Here is a 25,623-nt window from a genome sequence, read left to right on the forward strand (position 1 = left end):
CCGACATATGCTATGCTATCCAAAGACTTACGGAAGCCCATGACTTAAGATCTGCAGCCACAGTAGCGTCTTAATTCTAACCCTGAAACAGTAAATTTTCCGCTTTGGTGCAGCAAGGCGCAATTCGCCAAACTAACCACTGTTAAGTAGACAAAATATATTTTTCAATGCATGATATCAGATCTTTCCGAATCTTTCCCGATAAAAAATTTAGTCAAATTTAATTTTCCCATACATATGTTTAGGAGATACTTTACAGCATCAACTTGAGCCAAGTCACCAAAAATTAAATTTACCAACTACAATTAACAAATTGAGGAATTATCCTTGACTAAATGTGCAAAATTAAAATAATATCAGCTTCACGAAAGAACGATTTTTGTTTTAGGTTTTGTCTGGATTTCCGCCACTGTGGATCGGTCGGCTTAACCATCATAGCATCAGCGGCAAGCCGTGCTTCTGTTCTATTTTTACGCATATGCATCATTCTTTGTGGCGTTCAATCAGCATATGGGAGCGCAGCTGGTGTGCGGGAAGACGTGGGACGCATGCGCATTCGCTTCAGTCTCTTGCCGTCGGATGAATATTGCCGTATGAAGCATCACCAACACTCATCGCATTGCGTGCGGCAATGTTCTATTTTTAGCTCAGCTGGGTTGAATGTTGATCCGAGCAAATGAGACTTGGGGAAACTGTTTCATGAGTATCACGGAAAAAAAAGAATAATTTAGATGTCTGCGCGGAAATAACGCGCAGAGGGAAATCCCCAGTCTTAATTCCTTGGATATAGCGTCTGCTGCCCCATAAATTCGCAAGCTTCTAATTTTATTGAAGATTATGTCTTCTATTAAGTAAGGCTTCTTTTCTTTGTGCAATGAAGCAATCAAATATAATTTTCCACGTTTACTCTCTATAGAAACTCGGTGGGAAAGTTTGATTACTACCAAGGTAAATCAAAAGCTATTTTGTTTCTGCTAACAATCATTAAAGAAAACTGTTGAGTACATATCGATTCTCAATTTATGCATTTATGTTTCATTTCCTACCTCCTCCATCATCTGAAGTTCAGACCTGAATTCTTTCAAATATCCCAAATAATCAGATGGATTCAATTATAGAAATGTCATGAATATAAATATAAACAATACACAGCATTAGGTTCCATTGATTACTAGCATGGAAAATGTTAAATACAAAAATTTTGTTTGAATTTTCTAGTATTCAAAACTTTTCTTGCCATACCACACTCCTAGAAAATATGAGTTTTGAAAAAAATAAGATGGCTAACAAGAGGACCGAACATAAATCCTCTGGTTGAGAGCCTATAACGTTACCCCTGAACTATCTTTGTTTCTTGAGAGGGCAGTGTTCGAAGAACAAGAGGCTACGCGATTTGCAATAAATAACTATTTCACTGCATCAAGACATCATCGGCTGCTTGTGCATACGTGCGGTAACGCACCGGGTGCTGTGCTTTGGTTCGGTGGCATTCAATCGGACGTTGAAAAATATAAACCATTTTGACTCAAGTCCCGAAAATGACTCATATTCCGAACACTCGCATTTAAATGGCTATATCAACCTTATTCGCGTGGTTCTTTCCATAGGATATTAATTTCGTTTGTAAAGCACTCGGATTATGTAGGAGAAACTGAGTTTTGGAAGGATTCGGAGAAAATTTTCTATTTTAGGAAGTCAGTAGAAAAAGTATCCAAACTTTTCTATAATCCAAGTATGTATTAGATCATTTAATAGTCTTAGTTCGACCATTGACAAACTACAATGACTCATTCCAGAGGTTAAATGTCAAAACGTGTTACAGCGGAGTTCTAGTGCGAATATTTTTCTACAGCTCTGCCTAATAGTTTGTTGTTTTGATTTAACTAATAATAGAGTTAAAGCATTAGTTACTAATACTTAATGATAACAAAATTTCGATCAGTCTGTATAATAAGTTACTGCAACTAGCGCTATAACTCTGTTATTAGTGCAATAGAAACAACAATTAGGCAGAGTTGTAAAAACCTTCGCTCTAGAAGTCCTCCACATATCACGTTTGAAATTTAACCTCTGGAATAAGTTATTGACAAACTACTAAATGATCGAACCTATATTACTGTACCGCTCATAAAAAAATCTACTCCTCCGCTCATTTTTGGTCGCAACGAAAAATACGCGCCAGATAGTCGCCTAAGAACAACATACCTCCAGAAAAAAAGCCAATTCGATATTTTTTTTTAAATTTGGCCGCCACGTGGTACTTTCCGGCGGTGAATGCTTGGATAGCACGTGCTATTTGTACTGCGGAGAAATTTTTCACAACTTTGAGAGCCTTGGAAAATGATCACGAAAGTTATCATTTTGTTGCAAGGCACAATACTAATGATCGAAAACATCCTTGCCACAATCCATAACAAATTACCCGAAGGCAAGCAACGATTTTCAATTTTCTGATAGTATATTAGGTATGTAATCATTACGATGTAAATTATTGCACAATATGAGCTCAAAAATGCTGATTTTGGTAACACTAGCTCTGTCACGCGTAATCTATCAGATTTTGTACTTGGATAGTTTACCTGTAGAGTGATCTGATAAATAGTTTTGGATCAGTTTAGAAATCAAAATAATCAATTTTAACCATACATTCATAATTATGGCGAAATGCTTTCCAACCCCAGTAGAATTCTGATCAGATTTTTTTTTAAATCAGATCAAATTCATAAATCTTGTTGAAAAGTGTTTGAATGATAATGATAAAAACGGAACTACTTATCAGCAAAAATTGACCTTTCCTGTCAAAAATTTTTATTCGCTTAAGTATTTTTAAATTTAAAATAAAAATCGAAAAAGTGCTGTTTTTTAAGATTGGCCCGATTTTGAACGAACATCGAGTGATTTTTTTCAGGTCGGTTAACACGTGCACACGTTTTCGGTTTTTTTTATTTCGCTTTCATTTATTTATTTCTTCGTCTTGAATTATAAAAACTCCTCAGACTGCTTCTTATCTAATATTTCTTATTCTATTCTTAAAAACTAGTTTAGACACATTAAAATCAAAAACAGCACTTGCACTATTAAACGACCGAAAACAGTTTTCCAGAGGGTTGTTAAAACCATATGACGTCCTGTGACGCTGAATCATGATAAGATCGCGTTCACGCAGATGCCGAGAAGGAGCGTAAAACGTAACGTTTTGCAATAAATATGGACACTGCACGACATTTTTAAAATATCAAAACAAACAGCCTTTGCAGATTAGTCCGACGAAGCGCAAGTGTCTCCAGGCCTATAAGTTTGCAGCGGCTGGTTTTGTTTTCGATTTAATAGTTAGAGGCTTCAAAGAACCCATATTTTCTTTGGGAAAGTTTACCTTAAATAAGCCAAAGAATCGACTGAACCAATGAAACGAAATACAATTTTTGACGGGGATGGTCAACTGAATTTTTATCTATATGAAGAATCATATTATTCAAAACAACAATTTCAGCTGGATTCTGGCTTCAAAACGGAATTTTCAGAAGAAGTGTGTGTATGTGCATGTGTGTGCGTGTGTGTGCAAAAAAAATCTAACTCATTTGTCGAAATCTTATCCTGAACCGATTATTTAAACGGGGAATCCTGTCCCATTGTTTCACATTAAAAATCAGGTCGAACTGGGGAATGGGCTCAAAAGTTATGGCCAAAATACAAATTTTTATACTACACCCAGGTTTTTTTTACGCGGTTGGAATTCATTAATTTCTCGGTTAACCTGAACTTTTACAGCTTTTCAAATACCCCCTGAATTTTCTTTGATTTTTTGTGAATTTTTTGGTGGGGTTAACTCATTGCTTCATTGACGCTGAAGGTCTTAAACGACCAAAACCAAACCGTGTAAAAAAAACCTGGGTGTATGTCTGAAACTCGATTTGTGCAATTGCTCAACCTCATCACATTTTCAGGGCACTTAACCTCATCCGATTTGCTTGCAACAAATTGCATCCGGCAGCAATTATTACAATGTGTATAAACAAATGTGAATTTTCAATTCAATCTATCTTTATTTATCTATCTTTATTTACGAAAATGTGACTTTTCATATATGTTTATCAACCATTTTGAACGAGCGAGAAAGGCATCATCACCGCTAGGTGGATTAATCTGGGTTTTTTATTTTCATTTTCTTTTCAAGGGGGACCCTTGAGAGAAAACAATGATTTTTCAATAATTCCGAAATGCCATGTCCGATCGGGCCAATTTTCAATAGCGATGGTACCCCGTCGAAATCAATTTGTTGCGAGTAAATCCGATAATGCTAAATTTGAAAAAGTGTGTCTACAACATTTGTGCACATACGCACACACACATACAGACATCACCTCGGTTCGTCGATCGGTATATAATACTATGGGTCTCCGGGCCTTCTATCATTTTTTGTTCGAAGTAATCTGTAGCCTTTTGGTACAACTTTGTTGAACGAGAATAGCAAAAAACTCATTTTAGATTAAACTGAACTGTTAGTCGGTTCTGCTGAATTTATTTCAAATTGGTTTCAATATTCCAAAGATATGGCCAAAAATGTCCATTAATTGAACAGATTCGAATTATTCCATGAAGTTATATAATATCCGAATTGCGTTGAAAATCACGAATACTAGAATGAATCATAATTATGTATGAATGTAGCGTTAAATTTGTACCAATATTATCAAAGAGCGCAACACCAGCGCCACCAATCGATACTTTAGCCGAGACACAAACCATAAATTGGGTAGCCCCTCGTAGATAGAGGCGCAAGTATAAATCCACTGACAGTTGAAACATTTTTATGACGACGAACTTCAAATTGAGCTCACACAGTATGCAGCACACAACCAACGCTGCACGTCTGTGTGCCATTCTATGCGCGCTCAAAGCGAACAATCGCCAGTCTATATGTGTGCACAATACACACCATCGTAATCCGGGCCAGATACGGGCGGGAAGTCGGTGACGAGAGAGCGAGACCTGTTCAGCTTGTGACTGTTACCATCGAGGTCAGGCGGTTCAGGAGAACAGCGTAGCGGGGCGATACGGCATGAAACAAACCAGCGCTCGGTTTGTGGGTGAAAACGAAACGAGAACAGCAGCGCCAACATCAGTGATGGGTTGATTCAGCAGATGCGGTGAGGCAATCGATAATGATCGAATATTTGGGAAATACGAGGGTTTTGAATTTTGAAGTATGTACGTAGTAAAATTCTTGGAAATTATTGGATAAAATATATGAACATTAATCTTGCCGTTTCTAGTATCAAAAATAAGGTAAAGCAAATAGTGCTCCAACTTTTATTAAGTAATTTTAATATTAGGAAATAAAAAAAGAAAAAAGTTTACAAGCACATTTGTAAGAAATGCGAATAGTTTTCGCATATCATATAAATATTTAAAATAAAACATTACTCAAATATTGATCAACCTACTTTCAGTATGAAATATCACAATGTTATTGAAATTACAATTCATTGAATTTCCACATGTGTTTCTTACTGGTTAATAAATTAATAATATATATGACACCGTTCATAAAATACGTAACACAGAAATAAACAACAATAAGAACAATCAATAATCACAAAACTAATACCATACAGCTAGGAAGTTGAACGTATTCATTATTTTGAACTTTATTCATTTTAGAACATTAAATTACGTTTTTATTGACCGTTTTTGTTAAGGCCACGCGTAGTGAAGGGTAAACGAGAGTGGTATGTCTTTTTCGTACAGCAATTCAGTTGAAGCGTAGCATATTTAATAAAGGTCTTGCAAAATCTACGATAGCGTAACGTAGAAGAATAGGATGGTAAAAGAATAAGTGTTTCGTATAACAATATGAGATCATTCTCGGTTTTGACGCCTTTCATTCATAGAATACGTTCGTCATTTTTTACACCTTCCAAATAATTGCGAACACGCAGATCGGCAATGATGAAGTTCGCATAAACTACGGCTCTTTGGAGACCGTCGATAATAATAATAAAATAATATGGTCCAGGTAGATGTAAGCAGCAGTGCAATAACATATAAATTAAAAATTAAAAACCCAGATTAATTCATATAGCGGTGTTAGTGCCTTTTTCGTGCGATATAAAAGGTAAATTACGAATTAACGATAAGTCTAAAGGCTCCCCCAAACACACGCGATGAGACAATCGCGACGCGATTCAATCGCTTGGCGACTGCGATTCTGTCGCCGTTGGTATGGAAGCCTGAATGGAACATTGCCTGCAGCGACCCAACGATAGAATCGCGGCGACTAGTTGTCGCCGTCGCGGCGATGAAATCGCATAGGTCTGGGGAGTCTTAAAGTAGCAATTTTTGCCTTTCTCGTACAACTAAGTTGTCCCGAAAGGCTATCATTTCACTCCGAAAACGAACTTTTTATAGAAGTCTCTGAGACCCATAGTATTATTTACCAATCGACTCAGCTCGACGAGCTGAGCACATGTCTGTCTGTCCGTGTGTATGTATGTGTGTATGTGTGCGCACAAAAGCTATAAAAAACATTAGACAACTTTTCGTATAGTAATCCTTAACCGATTTTCTCGCAACAAATTTCATTCGACAGGGGACAAAGCCTTGTTGATCACTATTGAATTTTATAATGATCGGTCATTGCGTTTAAAAGTTATGAAGAAAATGGTACATCGGACGATATAAACCCCATATAAGGTTGGTGCCTTAACTAAATGCGAGAAAGGCACCACCAACGCTAGGTGGATTAATCTGGGTTTTTAGCGAACATATAGCCAGAACAAATGCTCTTATATCGTTTTTTGTTAAAATATATACCGCCTTCGGGGTGACAATGGGTCTGGGGGTGAGAATGGGTCATCGCTCTCGCCGGCAATCTGGAAGTCGTAGAGCAAAATCGTTCAAAAAGGTCATATTTTAGTCTTCTCGCCCTCAGATACATTCAATCCATTCTAAGTAGTTGAAACAAAGACCCATTCTTACCCCCATTTGACCCATTGTCACCCCCAACGACGGTAACAACATCTTGGGTGCCTTACATTAATTACGTAAGGACTCATTAAGGAAAAGAAGAGGGTCTCTCAATTTTTGCGCTTTAGCCAGAAAAAAATCGAAAAGAATTTAATATGGTTGAAAAAATCAAATAATATCCCTTGGAGCGGTACAAATGTTAAGTCCAATATTTTTTTAGATTTGAATTTTTTTCAAACAATGTTTTTTTCTGGGTAGAGCGCAAGAGAATGAGATACCCCCGCCTTTTCACGTCATGCTTTTTTGTATACCTGTACTGTAAAAATCTTAGATCCTCTTCCTTGGACGTCATTTTTTAACGACTTTTTACGTAATTAGGAATGTACCTGAGGGAAAGGAGCAAATCGGAAGCAATATTTTCACTCCAATATAAACATGTTTGAATTTGCTGTTTTTAACGGTTGTGAACTTGCCAACGTGGAACAAAAACGATTTCTCATAATTACGGGATCAATTTACTGCAGTAGATTCTTTTCTCTCAGGTGTACCGCCCCTTAAAAATTAAATGTTCTTGAAACATCAAAGCTCGTCACAGTATTGATCCGATTTTGTCATTCCCCGATTTTGTCTACAAAGATTTTATCATGTTTTCGACCTGATTTTAACAAGTGCAGAATTTATCACGATTTCGACCCGATTTTATAATCCCAAAAAAAATTGTTAATTTTAGTCGTTCTTTGTATTTATGTAAATAATACCGCAAAAACAATGATTTTCATGAATTAACTTTCACCGCCTGTAATATGTTACGACTGCCTGTGAAAATTTGTGTAAGCATTTTCGACAAGAAATAACGAATACCGTCCACGCATTTTGCTTTTCAAAAGCATAAACTGATTCATATTTGTAAAAGAAATTAGAAAATTGAAAATAATTGTACCACCCCAAATTCACCAGAGAGTGAAAAATCAGGACCTTACTGTATTATAATATAATATAATATAATATAATATAATATAAGGATTGGCAGAAGAACATTTCAACAACATTTTTTTCAAGTTATCAAATTATGTTATTCTTTAATACACTTCCGAGTTTTCGTTTGTCATCAGAATACCTGTTTTTGACCAGGATTCAAAATTTATATTAATTATATTTTTATCCAAAACAAAATGGCATAATCAGTGCTTAAACTCAAAATTAAATCAATTTACAGAGCTCTTATATAAAAGAAAGTGATTTTATTAACATTACCCTTTAACGAATGAAAAATTCCCCTTCAGTTAGTTAAACATATTGCTCCTAATAGTGCTTTTTCACCTCTTTCCTGATTCATAAACTTAGATGCAAAGAATAATTATAAGAACACTCATAAAACCATGTTTAACAAGAGATCCAATCAATTCAGATGTCTGTATGTGTGTATGTTTACAAAAATGTTTTCATAAACTTTCATTGACGCTAACGACAATCCGTTTCAATCGCTATATGACTGCATCTGACGAGGAATCCGATCACGCGATTCGTTGAAATAAACTGTAATCTACTCAAATTGAAATTTATTCACTTAAGAAAACGTTACAGTGTTGAGGTCTAAATACATGTATTTAACAATATGTAAATCAACTAGTAGTTAGTTAGTACACAAATAAAAAACAGTTCACTCTAATATTTGTCAAGACATCTTACTGAACAAGCTTAAAGCTGATATTTTGGTAATAAATAAAATTTACATACCATAAAATAATAAGTATTACAATACAAGAACAAAAGAAGTTAAATAACTGATCACTAGAACTGATACGATTCAATAAATACGTAATTTATGACCGCGCCCAAGCGCCATTTTGTTTTTCTTCATACATCTGCCAAACGCCCTGGCAGCAATGCTATATTTAACCTTCCCACATCGACATACGGCTTGGCTTGCAACTCTGCACTCTTCGTACAGCACTGCTGTGCCGCCAGAAAAGTAGCCCAGCCACTCCAATGCCATCAGCTAACATTTTACTTTTCTCATTCCCACAAACTGAACTTTCGTGATTGTGATTGCGACGAGCACACTGCTGCCCTATCGTCCACTGCTGAAGTCATGCACATTCTTGTCCATCACGTTCGGTTTGCGGCCTATCCGTTGTTCGCATACGGTCGTCTTCCGTCCAACTATCGCTGCGGCGATTGCCACGCGCTGCTGGCTGTTACCTACCCTATTCACAACGGACAGACTACCGACAAAAATCAATTCACGCTTGTGTTGTAGATTGCTCACAAGGCAAGTAAGCCAAGTGTGCTCTGGTGCGAACCATGGAAATACGGCAACGTTGCACTCTGGGACTTTTTTTTCGAACACCGACGAGTAGACGGCCAAAACGTGGCAACGTCGCACGTTGTTCCATACGATTTTTGACATTCTCTTTTAGTTATACGTTCGTTGTCTTAGCGATAATTTTACTTCCACTGGAAGTGGAATTTTATGACATCTCATCGCAAAGATTGTTGAGCTCAATATGTTCGCTACCTGGGGCATATGTGTTAGTAAATTTGTTCGGATGTCATTAATTTGTATGATGGTTGAAGTGATATTATTTGGAACATAGTCTGTAGGTTAGATTTAAGTACTTAAGTTATTGAAAAATACTAAATTAGGACCTCTTATATAGATTATAAACTATTTTTTGTATTTCCATCAACTTCTAGTGAAACAAAATTTTACATAATCTACAAATCTATAAGAAATTTTTATAATTAACTTTTTTTCATTTCTACAAAAATCATGAGCATTTTCAATAACTTTCCAAACAAAAGTTCAATATTTTGAAATTATAATGAACTTTAAAAGTTATTCAGGCTTTTATATATTGTTTTAAAAATTATTTAAATAGTTTGAAAATAATAAAATTTTATAGACTTTTTATAAATTTCCAATACTTTTAAGCAAATAAGTTTTTTTTTATATTTTATTATTTTAATATATATTTTGCATTTCAAGTAGGGCATATTTTTAAGAAAAAAAAAGTTTCATATTGGCTTTCAAATAAACTGCAGAGCTTAAATATTGTTTTTCTTTGTGTTATTGTGTGTTATAACACAAGTTTTTAAACATAATATTGGTATTTTAAAAAATTTATAATGCAACAATAGTGCGTTATATTGCGCATGTCCAATAATTACAGTAAACAATAGAATAACTACATACGTTGAAACCGTAACAATATTTTCCAATCCGAAACATAACCTCTCATACTACGGGCAAGACTCGAACCCTGATGAAGGCGATGATAAAAAATCGTTTATCGCCTTTACAATCCGCATAGAGCGGAGCAGCGTCAGCCAGCCAGGGAGCGAAACCGCCACAACGAGCAAGCTGGATGCGATGGAAAGTAGCTGAGATGTGAGGAAAATGCTGTTCATCCTACATCAGAGCGCATGCGCACAGCCGATACCCACAAAACCTGTTCTCGATATTTCGGCTGATGCACACTTTGGCGCGGCAGGCAACGTGTGTTCGCCGTTGGTGGTTTACCCTATTACGGGGAGTATAACCGTACTTCTGACTTTTTCTTTCGTACGTTTCACTTTGTGCAGATCTGTCGGTGGGTTGCTTCGAGCGGTGAGTTGGAGCGAGTTGTCTACCCGCGCTTTGTGCAGTGACGGACTTATGTATGGGTAAGCATACATATGTATGGAATCAACGCTACGCTTCATGAAAAAGGCATGATTGAGGCGAAGAGTATGCTCGCGAAACAAAGCAGCCAGCGTGGAAGAAACGCTGTGGAAGCCATTTTGTAATTCTCTTGCTACGTTCAATTCAATTGAATAGGTTGGGTAACTGACGTTGGTGGCGCTAGTAAAAGATTTGCTTGAAATGATAAATTTTGAGTGATAAAAATAGTGATTTCGTTTGTAATTTTGAGATTATTCTAAATACTATATTGAAGAGAAAATATCATAAATGTGAAACTTGATACTTAACAGTGCTAGTATGCAAGTACTATTTGGAAACTTATATATCGATAAAAACATATCCGACGTTTCGGCACCTTCGCCAAGATTATTTTAGTTATTTTCGGAGTCAAATGGTGCTCTTTTGGGAGTCTCTCATTTGAAATATTGAAAAGCAAAATCTTTACATGTTTATAAGAAAATGAGGCAAGGCGATTTGAAAAGCAGTGGTGATGGTCGAAAAGTTCCAAAGTCTAAAAGTGAGCATCAGACAGCGGAACTGAGATTGGCATAGGAGCACGTATCAGGGCTGCTTTTGCGAATTTACCAATTATTTGGAGATAAAAGCAACATTCAAATATTCAACTCTCTCGTGAAATCTGTTGTTATATGCTAGGGTGACGTGGGTTGTATCAGCAGAAGCACAAGCAGTACTGGAAAACGTCGTGATCGTCATAAGACAGCGAGCGAAGCGTATTTTTCTATCTATGTCGGCCACGCTCTTCAATAGCGGATACGAATTCGGAAAGCAAGCGCTGGATTGGAATCCAAAAGGACATTGCAGCAGAGGCAGATCCAGGGGCTCGTGGCGACTAATCCCCCACAAGAAAGTAAAGAATATCGACAAGAATCTGACCTGAGCTCAGATCAAGGCAAAAGCGAGCAGACGCCCTAGGATAGAGACCTTTTACGTTGGTCCTATGGATAAAGGTTTTATATCCAATAACCGCACATAACCAACAGCGGTTTTTACGATAGTTTTTATTCGACGTTTCGGTGTATATTTCATCTTCTTCAGGAATATTCATATAGATGCATCATGAAAATAGATTGTTTCTACTTACTTCTTCTGTTTCTCGATGTAGTTGACCAACGCCCAGTGCTGGGCCCGCAGATGCCACATAATTTTCGGAGCACAACTGAAGCACTGCCAGTTGTCGTTGCGCGAAATGTCCTGCACGCAGGCCCGGGACAAGTTCTGCACGATACATTTCTTGCAGAACACGTACGGACACTTTGAGCAGCAGTACACTTCGCCACCCTGTCCACACCAGCGGCAGTACAGTTCGCTGCCGTCTTCACCCTTGTCGAACTCTCCGCTATTGTAAAAGGTGTGACAGTTGCGGCAGTGCGACACCCGCAGCACCGGGTGCATACGGATGATGGCTTCCGTGATGGGAGCCGTCCCGATGTGCATGTAGCATGAGGTGCAATGCACCTTGCGTTCGGATATTTTGTTCACATTCGGGAAGGCTCGCATGAAGAACTGCTTCTCCTGGTCGGGAGTATCGTCCTCGAACTCCAGACGGAACCCTGCGAAGTAGAATTAGAAACAAAGATAAGTGAGGAAAACGTGCTTTGTACTAACAGCTATCGATACCACAAGCGTCTGTTTACAAAACATGTTGTGTTCAGATCGTACTGCGGATAAACATTCTTTGACTCTTTTTCCTGTTATGGCTTATTAAAAGCTATTTGGGAGATGAAATAGTATTGGAAACACAAAGCGTGGAAATTACAATTGCCGGCCACACCCATCTAACAAAAATACAATACTTGCTGTTGCTGTACTCACATGATAATGAATATACGATAGAATGCATAGGATAAAGAGCAGCAGCCTATTTACATTTTATCTCCCATACGATGGGATGATCATGCCGAAAACGATAGGGTCATATTCTACGAGTAATTTGGATCAGAATACGTCCAATGTCTACGTTACCACGCTGGAATCAAAATTACGAGACTTAGCTTGGGTTTAAATTTTAGATGATTCGAGTTTAGCAATTCTCAATGTTCTCTCCATTTACCAGTCATTTGACTGATCAACATCACGTTCGCTAAACTCAAGTTTCCTTGAACGTTTAGACGCTCCATGGCTGACTCTGCCCCATGCAATCAGCGTATTCGTAACCTTCCACGAAGTCGCTAGTCACTATTGAGTTCTCCGTTGAATATTGTTTTCGCTATTTTATCTTTCAATATTCACTATAAGTGAATGATAAAATGAAAGGCGAAAGTACAGATTTTATAGTTCCGTTTGGATACGGCTAGCATGAAGAATGTTCTATGGAAGTGGATTTGAAAGCGACCGGAGGACAATATTTTTTTTTTAATCTTTCGTTTATTTTGGAGGCTCAATTGCCGTGAAGCGTTACGGAGCCGAAATCAAGTTCAACAATTCATTTCTAAATTCTTATATATAGTGTTAGTTTGGGGAACTGAAAAACTCTCGGTGTGGTCAAGGTTAGGGAATACAATAATACAGTAGAAAAATAAGGATGTTAAGGGTGCTTAAGTAATTACGATGCATGTTCACATAGTTGATATTCTTTACAATATTTCACATGTGTAACGGGACAAACAGACGTTTTCTTGAGAGATAAAAACGAGATGGAGACATACCAAAGGGGTTAACGACAGACATTAAAATGGGCAGCTAGAGGAAGACATTCGATATGCATATGGGGTACGACAGACAAAGGGATGGGCAGACTAAGATCACAGTTTTACATCAGCAACTTTCACAAATTGGTGGACGAGGGACATGTATTCGAGATCAAGGCCCACCAACACTTCCCTAATAGGCTTTGGTTGTTTTCCTCGGACCCGGAGATTTTCAGTTAATGCAGATCTGGGGCCGCGATTAACAGAAGGGGGCAATATTTGTGATGATATAAATCTAACGACCTTCTTTCTGCCAAACTCCCGTATGAAAATGGAGGGAAGTGTATCAGTGTGGAAGCTGATATCTCCACTGGTCAGTATTGCAATCTCCATTTTTTGCTCGGAAACTTCTTGCTTCGATGAAAATTGTTAGTGTGTTTGTGTCATCTTCTTTTATATAGGGAAAAAGACGGCTTTGACAGGTTTTGTTCTATTATTGGCAGGGGGGTTTTTGTCCCCCTGCCAATAAAAAACCCCTGACAATAATAGAACAAAACCTGCCAAAGCCGTTATTCCCCCTACATAAAAATAAATTTATGTCTGTCTGACCCTTCTCGACTCGGAAACTACTGAACCGATCGGCGTGGAAATGTGTATGCAGAAGTTTTCTGGGCCAGGGAAGGTTCTTGAGTTGGTTCGAGACCATACAAATGAAAAACCAATTTCATCATAACTCGAGATTTTATCAAGCATAGGCTGACCATACGTACCGTATTTAACGGGACAGTCCCGTTTTTTAGACCTTTTTGTGCTGTCCCGTCGTAATCTGAAAAATCCTCAATTTGTCCCGTTTTTTCATTGATTCTGCATTGATCATACATAGAAAGTTTTTTGTGTCCCTATTAGAGAAATATACAGCTCTCGGCTGGCTCATCCTTAAAAAAGAAAGTGGACGAAACCCAGAAAAAAGTTTGAGATGAGAATGCTATCTATGCCGTTTTGTATTTTCCATTGATCGACTTTTCTTAACGTTTTTAACAGTTAATGACAACAGTTTCTCCGGGAGATTTTTAACACAACAATGATATTTTCTGCTTATTCCGGAGTTTAATGCCTTGACCAATTTCATCAGTGGATTAAACGAAGTTAGTAATCTGGTAGACAAGTATGTATTTCCTTAATATCAGGTCACGCCTTAACGTGAAGCGCAGGGACAGACATTCTAATTTTCAGGTTAAGTTTATTTGACGTTATTCTGTTTGTAAATCTTCCGAAGTAGGTACTACCTATTGTTCAATAATTTGTTTCTTTTCGAATCATGCAAAGTCTTTCTGAATAATTCTGATTATTTCGAAATCATCCAGTGTAGAAAAAAACGACGACATGAAAATATAATTTATACATCAACTGAACCAAATCGAGATTGTGGCAGTTTCAAACCTAGGGAAAATTTGGTCGAATTATGGGCTAGATCTAAGATCTCCACGTACTTTAAGGCTAGTCCACACATCAGGAACTTGTCTGCAAATTTTGCTTGCGTGTGTGTGGACGAGATTTATGGGATTCCGTTATGAAAAAATAGAAATTCGGCTCGATTTGAAATATAATCCGGCGGAAATCTCCGAGAATCCGAGCTATAAACCAGCCTATAAATTGGCCAGGATTTTTATCTTTCCGCGACGAAATTGCATGAGTCCTGCTCTTTTGGGGCCACACGGGAACAACATCAAGTGACAAGAGTCCCTAAGTGTGAGGCTACTCTTAGCACCATTGAAAATCAATTTCGATCAAAAGGACTGTGAATTGATTAGATTGGTCTTGGACTATTGTTTGTTATTTTCAAATGTTTAGAATTCGAAAAGCTTTTGATATTGGTCAATAACAAAATTTTAATGCATGTCTAAGAGTAGCTTAAAAATCACCAATTTTTTTTTGCCTTTCTCGTATACAAAGTATACGTAAAGGCTATATGTTCGCTCCAAAAACAAACTTTTTATAGAAGGCTCGAAAACCCATAGTTTTATATACCAATCAACTCAGCTCGACGAATTAAGGTGATGTCTGTGTGTGTGCGCGTGTGGGTGTGTGTGTGTGCGCATCAAAAGAGCACAAAGTCTAGCTCACTTTTTTGACCGATTTCTTCGCAACAGGTTGCATTTGACGCAGTATTCTGTCCCATTGTTTCCTATTGAAAATTGGTCGGATCGAACAATGTGCTCGGAAGTTATGGCCAAAATACTTTTTCTCATAAAAAAGCGCGTAAAAAAGTCTAGCTCACTTTTAATGCACTTACTTTAAACCAATGCACTTACTCGCAACAGGTTGCATTCGACGCAGAATCTTGTTTCATTATTTCCTATTGAAAATTGGCCGGATCGGACGATGGGCTCAGGAATAATGCCCAAAATCTCGCCCAAAATACTATTTTTTTACCGCACGAGAAAGGCATCATCACCGCTAGGTGGATTAATCTGGGTTTTATATTGAGAGATGCGTAATTTTCTATTCCTTCGTGTTTTTGCCTGATTCCCGTTTTGCAAACGCGTTTGTCCCGTTTTTTCACCGAAATGATCTGGTCAGCCTAATCAAGCAAATGGAACCAAATCTGACATGTGAAAGTTTTAAAAGAGAAGATATGTTTCTGGGTGGTTGAAAACTCCCCTCTTTTCTAGAAAGGGGGGGGGGGCATACAAATGAACCAGATATTTCTGCATAACTCGAGAACTAATCAGAGAATAAATCAATTTTAGGCAAAACGAAGTTCGTCGGGTCCGCTATTATTAAATATAACTTACTTTAAATAAAAATAAACTGATTACTAAAAAAAAATTAATCCTATCAATTTAACATTAGAACCAAAATTATGTGATCGGGAAATACCCATGTCATCCACAAGACCAAGGAGCATGTAAGACTTGCTGAGGAGAATGCGGTTCCTTTCATCACATTTGACACATTTGAGGATCACGGATAGTTGCTACAATCGAGTCTGTAGCCTTTTTGAATAGATGTCATATGGAGCCGTCGAGTCAACTAGTGGGCTTTTTTTCTTCTTGTTGGATCTTTTCGATCGAATGGTGATCGTTAAGCGAAACATTTCCATCTTCTAGAAGCTCGGGATTTCGGCCTTCCTAGCTGTCTTACCGTTCTTCAGTTATCGAAGTCTTTCTTACTTCACCTAGTGTGAGTAAACCACCGCTCGTCCAATTCTGACCATCAGGTATCAGGTATAACCCAATTTGGTACAAACTGCCTAATAGCAGCATGCTTGGAAATACTGAAACGGACCACAACACACTCACCAAAGCGCTCGAGTATTATTTTCATCCCGGCCAAATGGTGGACCGCTGATGTTATTGTCAATTGTATTGACAATGATCCACGAGAAATTTGTCTTGAACTCGTTGGAATTTCAGATTATGGGCATGCCGTAACCGTATTCGATCGTAGGGAGGATGATTTGCTTGTAGATAACAACTTATTTTTCAGGGGCGGAACATGTTTGAGAGATTTGGAGTGGAGTAAGATGATGTCCTGGGTTTTCGCCGCATTGATGCAGTTCTTCCAGCTGGTAATGCACACTGTCAGGACATCCAGGCCTCGTAGGAGTTTTACCGCTACCGATTTAAACATTCTACCGTTGTAGACGAGAGAGATGTCATCTCACTGCCAAGAGAGACAGAATGCAACTCTCAGGAGTTTTTGGCATGTCAGAGGTGAACAGATTAAACAGGATAGGCAGCAGCCCTGGGAAACGCCTGCGAAGAAGTCGTCGCGCATTGAATCTTACTCCGCTGATTGAGACCTAGAATGTTCTGGCCAACAGATAGTAGTGAATGATTTTCATCAGATAGCGATATAGATTGGAGCGATGAAAAATCACACCAGGCCATCATACCAAACATTGCTTTTCCGACAACAAATAATGCAATGGCGGAAGTTTTGGAGACGAATTCGTACCGTCTGAGGACGATGGTAGCTCGGCAGTTGGTGTACAGTTGATCAACCACGTCGGAAACGAATATATTCCTCGAGCAAGATGTTATGGTGTTCGGCAGACTCAAGTAGCCGATGGAGAATCGGGTTTTCAGACAGTTTGGATAACCCTGGGAGAAGGCTTATGGGTTGATCACATTTAGAATAGAAAGGATCCTTCTCAAGCTTCTGGATGTGATTTTTTTAAATACTTTTTCCTGTGATTTTTTAAAGATAATATAAGTTCATCACATAAAACTGAATGATTTTTGCTTACGAGTACGATGGAAAGTAACTGGATTGTAGTTACGCTGATCTTAAACAGCGAAAGGCACTGAAAAAACGGAGCACTCATGTGTTTGAGTTAGAGGTTCAAAATGTTGTCGACAGTTGCTTCATGTGGACTGATGAGATGATGTTCTGTCCAAGATTGTGTGACCTCACAAAGTGGGGACCTATTCCGGACGCTATCTCCGAAGCAGTTATCAAGCGATTGTAAGGGTAGTTGTTTTTTAATGGGACCAGGGGTAAAATGGACAAATGCTTCGATTTTAAAATTTTGGATTATTTCCATAAAGGTTTATCACAGCCTGCGACAACACGGATCTTATTGGAGAAATCATTATTTCTGAAATTCGCCATTTCGGCTATGACAATTTTTGTCATTCTATTGCAACGTGTCTTGAGTGTCTGCGAGTGCCTTCGCAGAAAAATCAAATATGTGGTAAGTGTATCAATGGTTAGGATGTTGTTCAACTGACGAGCCGTTGTTATGTGTTGTTCCTGGGCCACGAAGATTACCTCTTCCATGCAGCCATTTCTATTCAAAGAAATGTTCAGAGCATGATCGATGCCGACTCGCTTATATTGTTTTTATGCTTTGTAAATCTTAGAAAATTGATTATGCCATTTAATATAATAATTCAAGCTCTATCTGGAATAAGGGCGAATGCCGCAAGAGAGAATTCTCTTCGTCGACTTCCCCTCTTTTAAATAAAAGTGACAAGCAGCGGATTTCTTTGTGGTTCATCACCTCAGCACGATAGAAAACAATGCAAAGAAATCCTCTGCTTTCGACGAATAGAATCTTCTCTTGCGACATTCGCCCTTATTCCAGATAGAGCTTGCATTATCGTGTTAAATTTTTTTTTTTTTTTTTTTTTTTTTTTTATGTAACCCGTTGGCAGTCTCTCGACTCAAACTCTACTCCGGGTCCATCCCTGTTATTCCCCACGGTAATTAAATTTGCTTCTATGAGCCTCTATTTTAGATCAATAACAGACGTTCCTAAGCCACGTTGCTCAAATGGTCACTGTTTTAGGCCTGATCCAAATAGTTTTATTAAATAGTCCCCTTCAATAACATGATCACCGTTTTCACCATTATAACTATCACTCATCACTCCAACTTAACCCTGTTGATCCGTTGAATCAATTTGCTTCTACGAGCCTCTATTTTGATCATTAACAGACGTTTCTAAGCTACGTTGCTCAAATGGTCACTGTTAAGGCCTGATTCAAATAGTTTTCTACAAAATAATCCCGGTAGCATCACTTATTATCGTTTTCACCACTATCACTATCATAATTACTATTGTCCCTGTCATCACAAATATCTACAGTCATGAACACACACACAATGAATCGATCTTCAAAACAGCGCTGTTATATATCATATAAGAACCGACACTTCTACTAGCTTTCATTGGACATGTACATGTACATTATTTCTAGTATAATTATAAAATAATTCCCACTTCTAGCACCTCAACTCAATATTGCATTTCATTCTTCATACTCACTACGAACATGTTCCCATCCCAAATCAACTCTATCTTTTACCTAGCTTCTTCTGTCACTATGTCTACACCACCAATACCAACTTGTGTATTAACCTTTTCACTAACACTTGCATAACCACACAACATCACCATTTTCATATCAACAACCATTTTTATCACAATTTCATCGAGATCAGCAATTATCACTACTATCCCTACTACAAAAAACTAGTCAGTCATTTTTTTTTCTAAATTTGCAGTTTCCATCAAACAAATGAAGCTCAAAAAATAATAAGCTTAAAATCTATCGCGAGAGTCAGTCTTATTGTAGATATGATGATAAAGAGAGAAAACTCGAATAGAAGTGCATTTTGAAACAATAATAACGCACTAGAGTTTGATAAATATGACTCGTTTAAAATTTATTTTGGAATCTATTTAGTCTTTTTACCAGGCCACACTTCAGAACCGTGCGCCCAGCAATTATAAAAAAAATCTCAACTTAACAACACCGAATACTGTTGCTATGGGCCTGTTGGTCTTCAAAAGCTTCGAAATCGCCTCCGAATAGAATTCAACAGGTAATAATTTTACAGACATTTCTTGAGCTTCGAATTTTTGATAGGGTTAGAAGTCTTATGGTAGATCTTTATGTCTATGGATCTACTGTTAATCTAGTCATAATTATGTCGAATGTTTCGCACTGTGTCATTATTACTCTGTCTGTCTTAGTTATCTTAAGTTTCCTACGTTATTCAGTTCAATTCTATACTCATTGTAGATTATGTTACGTTTTGATGTCAGTTCATTGTCTCTATTGCTAAAGGTCACCTCCTCTCAGGCGAGTATCCTAGTTCAAGCGTATAAGTAAATACCGCTTAAGAGTTAAGCAAACGTGAAAAATGCAGAATGTCTTGATGATATTTTCTACTGGTTAATTCCTACCTAGCTATGTTTAAGCGTGGCTACGACTCATCATCATCAGGGAACGCCTCTGAAAAGTATTGCCGCATAGCAGAGATCATTATCACTGATGAAAAGGACCTCTACCTGTCTGCACCACCATTCAAGGCTCCAAGATACGATGTCCGTTGAATCACATGCACATGCGTAAAATCAGTGCATCAATGTCAGATTATATGTGACGTGGCATTAAACAAAAAATAGTCAACATGTGATATCACCACGACAGGATATGTCTTTGGTTGCCATATCAGTGCTAATGGCGTAAGCCCACCCATCGCGGCAAGTTAACCTATCCGAGGAGGGAGAAATAATGTAAGAAAATGCTTGAGAATATCATTTCAAGACCAAAGTCTCAAAACTACCCATACGCTTCTGCAAACAAAGACCCAAACGACGACCCGACGACCAACAGTTCTCCCATGCAAACCAACACCATCAACACGCACGCGAGGGTCTCTGCTGTTGACAGTGCTGGTCCGCGCGAGAGCGCCACCAGACTCCGGAAATCGACACTTGAGCTCGAGTCCCCGCCCACAAAGACAAGTCACTGTTCAAACGAATGTTGCCTTAATTGACTTCCCCATCCCGGGCACAGATTCTTTCCGAAGGATACTCAATATAAGTTCCACCGGGAAGCCAAGCACCAGAGATTGAGGAAAATCAGATAATCCAGCATCAGGCGTCTCGCGTCTGTTAGTTAAGCAGAGAAGATGTTATAGGTGATATTCTCAATACGGCCGTTCAGAATGGTTCAGCGGATGTGAATTATGGATCATTATTAGGTCTTGTAATTTTGAACAAAACATTCTGAATACACGCGATAAACTATGAATATTATTATATCGGAGTTTTTAAGTAGGATCGCGAATCAAGTAAAAATACTGATAAGTATAAGTTTGTAATTACTACCGACATTGTATTTGTGATCAAAACTGACATTGTGTTTTTAGTTAAAACTCAAGTATACTAAATACGTAACGGAAAAAAGTAGTGTTATTAAAAAAAATTATAATAATTTACATTATAAATTCTGATTAATTTCAAGATATTGATCCAACATCACATCTTCAAGGGCTCCTCACAAGCTACACATTTCATTCAGGCACTTTAGAACGTCCATGTAGTAACTTGTTCACACTTGAAATCTGCCTCGACCAAGTTGGCAGAACGCGCCCTTACCCTTTCTGAACCCAAGGGCAGGGAGATAGAGCTTGAATTATCGTATTAAACTGGAGGAAAAATAGCCTTTCGGTACAACTTTGTTGTACAAGAAAGGCAAAAATTTAATGTATGGTGATTGGCATAAAGTCATTCTTTATCATGATATTTATTATCATAAATGGCGTAATCCGAAAAGGTTCTAACTCGATATAATGAAAAGACCATCGGCACTTTTTACTTGGAAATATGATTTAATTCCTCAACTTGAATTTCTAAAACCGCGTTGAAGAAACAGGCTAAAAACCTGACCCCGCATTCTACACCACAATCTTCATCACTCGTGTATCATGTTATGAATACATTATTCCAAGGATAAATTCAATCTTTGACATCTGCATATATCATATGATATATAGCTCGTTGTTTGGATAGCCCATTTGGTCGTATTTTGTTTATATTTAAAATTCTTTGGTTGAGTCAAGTACGAGACACTGAAGACGATCTTACAATTGAAGTCGAAATACGTATTTGTAAAGATTACAACGTGATGGAATTAAATCGAATAGACATTCCACTAAAAGCCCTGAATATTTTTCATTTGAAAATTTTGTGATCTCAAAATCAATCACCTTATTAATTGAAAGCTTTTCTATGCTCGCCATTGCATGAGTATTTATCTTGTGTGGCAATGACAATAGATACACTATGCCACCACAAAAGTTCAATTAGTGGACGCAGTGATTTCTCGCCTCAACAAAAAAATGCCTAGGGAACTGAAAATGTTTCCCACCCGAAAACATCCTAGGCCGGACCGAGAATTGAACTCGCCATCTCTGGATTGGCAATCCTACGCTTTTGCTCCCAAGGCTAACTGGAGACAATCGATCTTGTTGTTGTTTTAAATCGAAATTTCAACTGTGGTTGCTTGTAAAATTCAGTCAAATTTAATTGAATATCAAATATTGATTCGTTTGGAAATTTTGCCCATCGTTGAATTTTCAAAACAATTAGCTGTGTTTTTGCTTTATACATTATTGGAGCATAAAATTTAACATCATTTCAAGAAAACATATCAGGATTCTATTTGCAGTTCACATAACTAAACTTGTACATGAAGTGTAATTTTCATGTTTTTATGTGATCTGATCGTTTTCTAATTTTACCTTTATAACACAATACGGTCTTCTTCCTTACTCGAAAACTCCTCCAAAATCTAGTGGAAAAAAGTTCATTGCATTTGCATTCAAAGGTATTTTTTGCCACTATCTTTATTTTAAACCAAATATGACCGAAATTGGTAAACCCGCAGCAACCCGCACGCACCCTATTGTACGCACCTTTCCTCTAGTCAAAAGCTTTTTTGCCGACTTTCTCTGAAAAATTGAAACCCGTTCACAATATAACCAAACAGACAAAACATTATTGTCAGTTTTCATAATTATATGTTGAATAATGTTCCGAAAAATTTATGTTTTTAGGCGGGAGAATTAATAAAAATGCCGATAGCGCCAACGTAATTATAATTAAACGTCATGCAAGAGAAAACAACAGAATCACTTACCGTCTTCATCATAATATTCGTCGGACATGGTTCCGCGATTCTCCGAACTATGCTTCAATCAAACTCACTATACACTATTGAAACTCAAATCTTCCAACACTTTCAATGTCCCGAAAAAAATAATCAACAAAACGTCTCACGACCTAATCACCAATAAATTAATGACCAACTTTGACACTTCAATCCAAGCCGGTCCGCTTGCACTTGCATCGCCTTCTTGGATGCACCGTAATCGAGTTTTTATTTCGCACACTTCGATTGGACAACGTACACTGGATCGCGCGACCGACGACTGTGGGAGCAAAATTTGTCCCAACAGCAGCACCACTGGCAATATGGCGTCAACAAAGCAGAAACTTCTCTGTCTGCGACACTGCTGCTGTACAGTCAAAGAAAGGAAAAAACTGTTTCACCCAGCGAGCGCTTCGAACACACAACCGACGCGTCCAAACACTGCGAAAGATTTGACCGAGCGGTGAAAAATTTCCGATGGTTCAAGTCCCGTACGGCGAAGCAGGGCTCCCACACACAGGCAGCAGCGGTAGCCGACCAGATGGCGTAAGCAGCAAACGACCAATCAGGCACCGCGAAAATGCGACGGAAGATCGTGCCGTTTGCTAGCGGAGCGAGAAAGCACTCGCCTGTGTGCTACACACTCGCACGAATGTGTAGGTAGACTATCGTGCCCATGCCCTTGACAACCGTCACGAGCTTGGCGCCATTTTGTTGTTTGCGACTTTGCTGTTTGGCATTAGCGAAGCCACACTGACGTCAGCTCAATTGGTATGAACTGTCAAAATAGGGTTTTTTGAGAAAAATCTCTCAATTGTTTCAATAGTTTGTTGACATTCGAGAAAATGTCGCGTTGCTTACTCATTAGCTAGCTTCTGCCGTTGGTTGCGAAGCAAAACTTGCTTTAGTTTGGTAGCAATTCGATCGTCAAATCGCGATATAGGAATCAAACAAATGGCTGCCTTGGAAAAAAGAGATATGCCAACCAATTTACTACCATTTGACTAAAATATTGACTAAAATAAAAAGTTTGTGTTTTCTCATGTTGTTATTGCATAAAAACAAAAGGGTAATGGCAGGTATTCCTAGCAGGGATCTCATTTCCGACTCAGGCTCAAAAACCTATGCTAGCGATATTATTTTGCCAGTACTATACGTAGCCGTTCCTATGCTTGTTCGAAAATTTACGATGCAGCTTGAGACAACATATCACGGTGTGCCGAAGCTCAATAAGCTATACCGAAAATATCTGCCTTTTCCCTCTCTAATGTTTTCCAGGCATACGGGCTCATACAAATAATACGTAACGCAAATTTTGGTCAATCTAAGTCCCCCCCTTCTTACCTGGGGAGTTGTTTGTAGCAAATGCGTTGTACCCAACCGTGCCCATTCACAAATCACATAACGCTTTAGACGGTGGGAGGTGGGGGGGATTGGTTGTGTTATGTTCAGAACCTTTCATACAAAAAGCGTTACGAGGGGGGAGGGGTTCAAAAAAGTCAAAAGTTATGGGTCCAAACCATAACTACGGCACGCTGTCAGGGGGGGGGGGGGTTGAGAAATATGACGATCCATACAAATGGAGTTTTATTTAAAAATGAATGACGAAGGGTAAGGGAGAGTTGAAAATACCAACTTTTTCGTTACGTAGAAAGAAACAGAACTGCCACGTAACACAAATCGTAATCAACACCCCTCATATTTGATGCAACGAAAACCGAACTATCCCCCCTTCCTTCTCCATTAAGCGCGTTACGTAATATTCGAAAGACCCTACAGATTACAAACGTCAAAAAATATCGGATGATTTCGTTTCTTCATTTGAAAACAAATAAACATAGTTTTGGCATATCGAGTCAACATGAAAAATAATAATTCTGACTTAAATTGGCCAAATATTTCAAAAATAAAAATAAAATTTACAAAAAAGTCAATGTGGTAAAAATATAAACAAAGGCCGAGGGGTGCATCAATGTACTCTCACGTTGTACTACGATTTGTACTACAAGAATGTATGTATAAAAACAGATAACAATTATTAAACTTAAGAGGGCATATCATGTAGTAGTACGAATTGTAGAGAAAGGTGAAGTTAAATCAAATGAAATCAATAGGTCTCCAACCGATGCAACTAACGTTGATGCCAACTTTGAGTGTTCTGCTAATTAGTTAATCAAAACAGGTTATGTAGTCCATTGACGATTGGGTTGTGATTAGCTCGCAAGCCCCGGGTAGGTTTTCAGCTTCTAAAAGTGTTGGCCGCTGACACCCACAATGATCATTCAGCTGAGTGACCCTAACTTGTACAACTACTCTGTACTACGATTCAAGGTTGCATGCAAACTTGTGTACGAGGCGTGTGAAGCTTCGCTCATCCATCGCCTCTTCACTGCATACGTAGGCATCCAATCGCTATAGATCTCTATTTAAAGCATTTATGTGTATGCGCTTTAGTGAAGCAAAAGGGGGTTTCAATAATTTATAATCTATTTTTAATGCTGGCATAGAGACAATAGTCATTTATTACAATCAGAAGCTGTTAAGGTTCAAGAAAAATTGGACGGAGGAAAGAGCTTTCTGAATGATTTGCCAATTGTGATTGTGGTAGTGCAATATCGAGCAATACCACAAACACTCACTAAAAAATGTGGATTTATGTAGTGGTTAGCTGCAATGTTTTCCTTCTAGGGATTTTATTCAAATGGGGGCGTAATCGATTTTGACCTTGGTTTTTGGAACGACGAATGTGCGCTTCAGGGGGGAATGTTTACAGGGGGCGATTCAAATATGACGTCCACTACTTTTTGGGAATTCTAGACCCCCTCCCCCCCCCCGTCGCGCTTTTTTGTATACCTAGTACATGTACTGT

At 38.1% G+C, this 25,623-nt stretch overlaps 1 protein-coding gene across 1 annotated transcript in view; it reads right to left on the minus strand.

Moving 5' to 3' along the window:
* The window catches only part of LOC134224634 (FK506-binding protein 5-like), a 42,279-nt gene extending 19,018 nt beyond the window's left edge, over positions 1–23,261 (minus strand). Inside the window, exons 1-2 of the mRNA XM_062704071.1 lie at positions 22,743–23,261; positions 11,754–12,222 (exon numbers count right to left, since the gene is read on the minus strand). Coding sequence (XP_062560055.1) covers positions 11,754–12,222; positions 22,743–22,770 — 497 coding nt within the window. The 5' untranslated portion in view covers positions 22,771–23,261. The remainder of the gene's footprint in view (positions 1–11,753; positions 12,223–22,742) is intronic.
* Between the last annotated feature and the right edge of the window lie 2,362 nt (positions 23,262–25,623).

This window comes from Armigeres subalbatus, chromosome 3, assembly GCF_024139115.2.
Source record: "Armigeres subalbatus isolate Guangzhou_Male chromosome 3, GZ_Asu_2, whole genome shotgun sequence".
Lineage (NCBI taxonomy): Eukaryota > Metazoa > Arthropoda > Insecta > Diptera > Culicidae > Armigeres > Armigeres subalbatus.